The 7591-nt window shown below is 44.8% G+C and overlaps 1 protein-coding gene across 1 annotated transcript; it reads left to right on the top strand.

Moving 5' to 3' along the window:
• The first annotated feature begins 4359 nt into the window (after nt 1–4359).
• On the top strand, nt 4360–5712 carry LOC105180263. Its single transcript, XM_011103940.1, has one exon. The coding sequence runs from the start codon at nt 4360–4362 to the stop codon at nt 5710–5712; it is 1353 nt and encodes a 450-aa protein (XP_011102242.1).
• The last annotated feature ends 1879 nt before the right edge of the window (nt 5713–7591 follow it).

The following is a 7591-nucleotide window of genomic DNA, read 5'->3' as shown; positions in this document are numbered from 1 at the left end:
AAAAAAATGAAAAATTTGGTCAATATATGATAACCACAAAAAATGCCATCCTCGTCAACTGATCTTTAAACAAACTATTATGTATTTTTTAATACAATAGCCCTCCCTATAAAAATAATAATAGGCAAAAAGAACAAATTTTTTTGATAAAATAAAAAAAAACAACACACCCTCTTAACTTTAAAAGAAAGCACAATGTAATATCTTGACATTGGAGACTATGATAACTTTAAGAATGTCAATAAGTTAGATTTGCCAAAACTCGGGACCCCATCTACCAAAAAATCCTTAAACCTAGGGGGTTAATTAGACCCGCTAAAACCAATTTAAATATTTTAAAAACTTAAAAGTATATTTTAAAAAATAATACTATCATAACTCTATAATACGAGATATTATTGAAAGATTACAATTCTTTTTATAAAATTTGATCTCATATTTTAAAATATTTAAACTTTCAAAACATATGCTACTTATATATATGTTAAAACCATGAACCATTATTTGTATGCATTATAGGTAAGTGTAAACAAAACATATATAAATATATATATATATATATATATGAGGAGGGGGTTTTTATCTTCGGACGAATATACCCCTCACACTAATTAAGGAACCTCTATGGAAAGATTCCAGGATCCCACACAATGCTCAAATGGAGAGATTTACGACTGCCATAGCAGTAGTTGGCTACGATTTTGGGCATAACTTGAGCTCTCAAACCCGGATATTGGCATTTACCAAAAATATCTCTTGGAGACATATAAGAACAGCAAATGGAGGTCTGAGGAGGTAAGTTTTTCACTTAATATCAGAGGCATACTGTTCTCTACCAACGGATATCTTTGATCTAGGAACTGACTTGAGCGTCGGGGAGCCAGAGCCGGGACTACACCCAGCTGGCTTAACCGTTTCTTTTGTGTTCTCAGGAATCGCGTTTCGGGGGACGAGGTCGGATCGCGGGTCAAAAGTTCGATCACCAAGTGAATTCGATTAAATCTCCCTTACGCATTTTCATTGGCGCCGTCCGTGGGAACGACATATTCTGAGAGCATGGAAGGAGAATCAGGGAGGAACATCCTAGGATTGGATACCACGATAGGAACCGCCGAACCCGTAGTTCAACTTACGAAAACAGAATTACAACAATTAATGGAAGAAGCTGGGAGAAAGGCCATTGTCGCGTATGAGCGAAGGATCGCTATTCCAGCTGAAAGAGAAGGGGCAAGGAGAAGGCTATTCGGAGAGAAGGAACAAGATAAAGCATCAGGTGCCAATGGAAGGGACAGAAGCAAGCACCAGCCTTCAGAAGTAGGATCGAGTAGCCGAGACAGGAGCCATGCCCGGGGACCAGCGATCTCGCGTGCGGAGGTCGACAATGTATCGAAACAGATGGGAAAACTGATTGACGAACTGAAGAAGAGGGGGGTGATAGTATCCCAGCACCGAAATTCACCATTCTGTAATCATATCCTGACAGAGACTGTAGCTCCGAACTTCAGAATGCCGGACTTACCGAAATACGACGGAATGAAAGACCCCGCAGAACACCTAGCGGCATTCGATATGGTGATGAACCTCTACGGGCAGTCAGGTCCCATAAACGCTAAACTATTTGTCACGACTCTAACAGGAAAAGCCCAGGAGTGGTTCACAAACATGCCACCAGGAAGCGTGGAATCTCACGAGCAACTCATACAGAAGTTCTCTTTCCATTTTGCCAGTAAAAGGAAACAGAAACGATCAGCGACACATCTATTCACCATAAGATAGCGGAACGACGAGGCTTTAAAGGATTTCATGGGACGTTTCAATAACGAAACGCTGGAGGTACCAGACTTACGAATAGATATGATGATCAGCATACTAATCCACGGGTTGAAGAAGGGAGCATTTGCTTCCGCGTTAGCTCGAGACCCCCCATCTGATGTGGAGCAACTCATGAATCTGGCGCAGAAATACATAGACGAAGAAGAAATGAATGCCATGAAGGATGGCGAATGGAGGGTCGAATATGGAAGAGATAGGGGATACGACGTTAAGAAATGATAAGCGATCAGACATGATCGAAATAAAAAACCTCACTATTCGCAGAAATACAATAAATACATCCCACTCAACACCACGAGGGCAAAGGCACTGCTCATGGTAGAAAGGAAGGATGTACTCAGATGGCCGAAACCCACGAGGGCTACCCCTACCAAGAAACATTCGAGCAAATACTGTAGGTTCCACCGTGAAAGAGGGCATGACACGGAGGAATGCTACCAGCTTAAGGATGAGATCGAGCGGTTAGTCCGTCAAGGATATTTCAAAGATTTAATATCCAAAGATTATCCAAGCAGAGGACGACACAGTAGATCCCGAAGCCCATTAAGGCAAGAAGGAGGGGTCATTGCGGGGCAAACTACCCGGGAGAACGCGCCTGTGAAAGGCATCATACACATGATAGCAGGAGGATCCGAGATGGGATACTCGAGTAGAACAAGGAAGAAAGCAGAGCGGAGAACGAGTACTCTGATGAGCCGACAGGTAATGAATATATCCCTTGAATTAGAAATTAGCTTTGGTGCTCAGGATATAAAGGGAAAGGTCGGTGACGGCAATGACCCCATGGTGATTAAGATGGACATAGCCAATTTCACTGTCCATAAAGTATTGGTTGACATCGAAAGTTCTGCAGATATAATTTTGAAGGAAGTTTTAATCAAAATGGGGTTGGGAGACGCCAGGTTGAATGCTGTGAGCTCGCCATTGGTAGGCTTCGGAGGCAGTGAAGTGGATTCGTTGGGGACAATCGAATTGCCCGTTTCCCTTGGAGACGAACCCAGAAGAAGAACTCTCAAGGTAAAATTCCTGGTGGTCAACACCCCATTTGCCTATAATTTATTTTGGGGAAGACCTGGTTTGAACATTTTCAGGGCCATTGTATCCACGTATCACTTAAAAATGAAATTCCCTACGCATGCCAGAGTTGGAGAGGTCGCATGCGATCAAGGGGAAGCCAGACGATGCTACAACCTCTCTGTCAGGAAGGATGCGACTGATAGAAAGAGGAAGCTGGATGAAACTTTCATCCAGAACGAGGAGAGAATAGAACCGGTGGATGAACACAAAGAGATCGAGTTGGTGCAAGGAGATCCATCCAAAACAACAAAGATTGGGGCAAGCATGGAAAAAAATTTCGAGCTGATGATGGTCGCATTCTTACGTCGCAATGCTGATATGTTCGCCTGGAGTGCCTCCGATTTTAAAGGTATTAGTCCCGAAATTATTGTCCACCGGTTGAATTTAGACCCAAAGGCACAGCCCATCCAACAGAGAAAAAGAGCGTTCGGGTCCGAAAAAAATCGGATCATCAAGGAGGAAGTGGATAAGCTGTTAAAAGCAGGATACGTTTCAGAGGTCCATTATACGGACTGGTTGTCGAACGTAGTTGTGGTGCCAAAGGCTGCAGGGAAATGGAGGATGTGCACCGATTTTACGGACTTAAACAGAGCGTGCCCCAAAGACCCTTTCCCATTGCCCAGGATCGATCAGTTGGTAGATGCGACCGCGGGGTACGAGTTGGTTTCAATGATGGATGCCTACCAGGGTTACCATCAGATCCGCATGGCTAAGGAGGACCGCACAAAGACATCATTCGTAACTGAACAAGGTATATTTTGCTATAACGTAATGCCATTCGGTCTGAAAAACGCAGGTGCTACGTATCAAAGGCTCGTTAACAGAATGTTCAGAGAACAAATTGGAAAAACAATGGAGGTCTACGTTGACGATATGTTAGTTAAAAGCCGGTACTCGGAGAAACACTTGCATGACCTCGAAGCAAGCTTTGCCGTCATGCGAACTTATGGAATGAAGTTCAATCCAACAAAATGCACATTCGGGGTCGTGGGGGGCAAGTTCTTGGGATATATGGTGAGCAGCCGGGGAATAGAGGCCAATCCAGAGAAGATCAAAGCAATCCTCGAGCTAAAGTCACCAGCCTCGATAAAGGACGTACAGAAGTTAACGGGTAAGATCGCATCCCTTAACCGATTTATTTCAAAATCAGCAGATAGGAATTTACCCTTCTTTAAAGTTTTAAGAAAGCCCGAGGATTTCCAATGGACAAAAGAATGCGAGGATGCTTTTAACCAACTCAAGGATTACTTGAGGACGCCACCACTATTAGCAAACCCCCGACCTGGAGACATTTTGTACCTATACTTAGCCGTGTCAGAACATGCTGTGAGTTCGGTTCTGGTGAGAGAGGAGAATAAAGTCCAGAACCCAGTATACTATGTTAGCAAAATGCTGTAGGGGGCGGAGATGAGGTACAGCTTAGTTGAAAAGTTCGTTCTTGCACTAGTAATGTCGGCTCGCAGGTTACGGCCGTATTTCCAGTCACACAAGATCATCGTATTAACGAACCAGCCGCTCAAAAGCATTTTGTCGCGACCGGAGGTCTCAGGGAGATTAGTGAAGTGGGCTGTGGAACTGGGTGAACACGATATAGAGTACCACGCCAGAAACTCGGAGAGGGCACAGGTACTTGCTGATTTTGTAATGGAACTGACAAACATACCAACTCTGGATGTCGAGCCGTGGATGTTACACGTAGACGGATCGTCGAATGCTAGAAACGGTGGGGCTGGGATCCTGATACAAGGACCTGGAGAGGTTGAAATAGAGGTCGCAGCCAGACTCTCGTTTCATGCCACCAACAATGAGGCCGAGTACGAGGCATTAATCTTAGGATTAGAGTTGGCCCATGCAGCAGGAGCAAGAATTTTAGAAGTATACACTGACTCGCAGTTAGTAGCAATGCAGATTGAGGGAAATTACGAAGCAAAGGAGCAGATAATGTCAATGTACCTGAATAAGTCAAAGTCTTTGATCGAGTGTTTCGACAAATGCACTGTCCAACAGATACCAAGAGGAGAAAACGACAGAGCTGATTCACTTTCTAAATTTGGAGCCTCATTGTCGGGAATAAAGAACCGCAACATAACAGTGATGGTGAAAGATAAACCAGCGATCGCCGAGGTCGATGTATATACGGTAGATCAACCTTGTACATGGAAAGACGAGCTGACGCTCTATCTCAAGGAGGGGATTCTTCCCAAAAATCCTTCGCATGCAAAGAATCTGAGGTTAAAGGCCACCAGATTCACAATGATCGAATCCGAACTATACAAAAGAACGGCGGACGGACCCCTGTTGAAGTGCTTGAACCACGAGCAAGCGGAATACGTACTGAAAGAGATACACGAAGGGAGTTGCGGCAACCATTCGGGTGCTAGGTCGTTAGCTCAAAAAGTCGCACGTCAAGGGTATTTCTGGCCTACCCTAATAAAAGATGCGAAGAGACTAGTACAAAGATGCGAAAGCTGTCAGAGATTCTCCACCCGGATACATTCCCCGGCTACACCAATGGAACCATTACAGGTCGCTTGCCCGTTTGATCAGTGGGGGATCAATATAATGGGACCTTTCCCCCCAGCGAAGGCACAAAAGAAATTTATCATACTCGCAGTCGAATACTTCTTTAAGTGGGTGGAAGCCGAAGCAGTGGCAAGAATAACGGAAAAAGGGATGATCGATTTTATTTGGAAGAATATCATATGTCGATTCGGGATCCCCAGAACTATCATATCGGATAACGGCACACAATTCCAAGGGAAAGAAATTGCGAGCTGGCTGAAGGAGTTGAAAATTCAATAAAACTTCACATCGGTGGGCCACCCTCAGTCGAACGGGCAGACAGAGGTGACCAATAGGACAATACTCCAACACTTAAAGACCCGTATTAATTCAAAAGGATCGTGGGAAGAAGAACTACCAGGGGCATTATGGGCATACAGGACGACCCCGAGATCGTCTACAGGTGAAAGTCCCTTTTCTTTAGTTTACAGTTCTGAAGCTATTCTTCCTACAGAAATCGGCGAGGAAACCCAATGGATCGCAAGTTACGACCCTGCGGCTAACAACCAAGCACGTGCGTTCGATTTGACGGTGATAGAAGAAAAGAGGGATGCCACCCTAGCTAAAATACTCCATCACAAAAGCTTAATGATGAGAAGGTACAACAAAAAACTTCAACCCAGGGAGCTCCAAGTGGGGGATCTGGTCCTTAAAAAAGCTGAAGTCTCTAAACATGTGGGAAAACTGGACCCTGAATGGGAGGGCCCCTTTAAGGTGGTCGAAATACAGAGGAAGGGTGTTTACCTACTCCAAGACTCTCAAGGACGCCATCTCAAGCGACCATGGAACATACGAAACCTGAGAAAATTCTATGCGTAACCCAGCCTGAGAAAGGCTGTGTCAATAGTGCGATCATAGGTGCCTGGAAAAGGCCAAATAATGTACGAGTTTAGTTGGCTGTATCTCCATTAGCCTGGAAAAGGCTCGTTAAACCCTATCGAATATATGATCGCATTTTTTCTTATATAGACCTGAAAAAGGCACTACCAATCAATGCGATAGTGTTCACTCAAAACACAAACCTGAAAAAGGTTTTCTAAAACGATCGTGTCAGTAAAAGCGATTACAGTGACGAGAGCACTTAAAATTCAAGGATTTATAGAAGATATAATGCCCAAAACCAGGGATTATACAAAAACTACGTTTTGACCTCTAAAGATCAACGATCAACAGAATTGTTCAGGACAATAAAGCTACATGTTTTCAATGTCATCTAGCAATGAAGCAAATTCGTCTTCTTTGGGCGAAGCAGCAGGGTCCTCGGGGAATGGGCGCATGTCACCATCGAGGCTAGGGTCGAGCTTGGCGAGATCAAAATCAGGTACAAAACCTTTCAGGGTCGAAACTTGAGCTTTGCATCTATCAAAACCTTGTACCAGGTAGTCTGCAGCCCTAATTTCCAAAGCAGTATCAAAGGACGGAGCTCGGATGAAATCATGAGCACCCGAGAGTCGAGCTTCTCGAATGCGAGCAGAGAACTCGTCGGAACACAAGAACTCGGCTCGACCATCAATCTTCCCAGCTGCATGTCCAACTGTAAAACCGGCCTCTCTCCCCAACTCAGTAGCCTTAGACACCTCGGAATCCATTTTTTCCTCCAACTCTTTGATACGGGCTTCCAGGACAGCACGTTGGGCCTCCGAACTCTCCGCTCGTGCGGTAGCCTCCTCGACCTTGAGTCTCATCTCACTATTGGAGCGTTCAGCGACCAATTGATTCCTTCGAAACCCGGCACACTTCAAAGAAAGTCCCCGGACGAGGTTGGCAGCCTGGACACCACCGCGTTAGGAAAAATAATCCAAAAAAAAAACAAACTCATTCGGAGAATGCTTACCTGAACTAGCGAATGGGCAGCATGTTCTTCCAGTCGAGTAAAAGGACTCTGGAGCAGGGCCGCCTGGTCACGGGGTAAACATGACGCATTGAATAGTTCCCATGATACTTGCCCGGAATGTGAACCAAGAACAGTACTGTTAGGAGAGACATTCCAATTAGGAATGAATCTTTTGGAGGCATAAGGTGGTTTGGAGCACGGAGATCCTCACGAGCCTTCTTCCAGCAGTCGGAAACATCATTGAACATCTCCCTACCTCTGCGATCATCAAGGGCTGCAGACACG

This window comes from Sesamum indicum, unplaced genomic scaffold, assembly GCF_000512975.1.
Source record: "Sesamum indicum cultivar Zhongzhi No. 13 unplaced genomic scaffold, S_indicum_v1.0 scaffold00480, whole genome shotgun sequence".
NCBI classification, from domain to species: domain Eukaryota; kingdom Viridiplantae; phylum Streptophyta; class Magnoliopsida; order Lamiales; family Pedaliaceae; genus Sesamum; species Sesamum indicum.
This window is presented reverse-complemented; position numbering and strand designations above follow the sequence as displayed.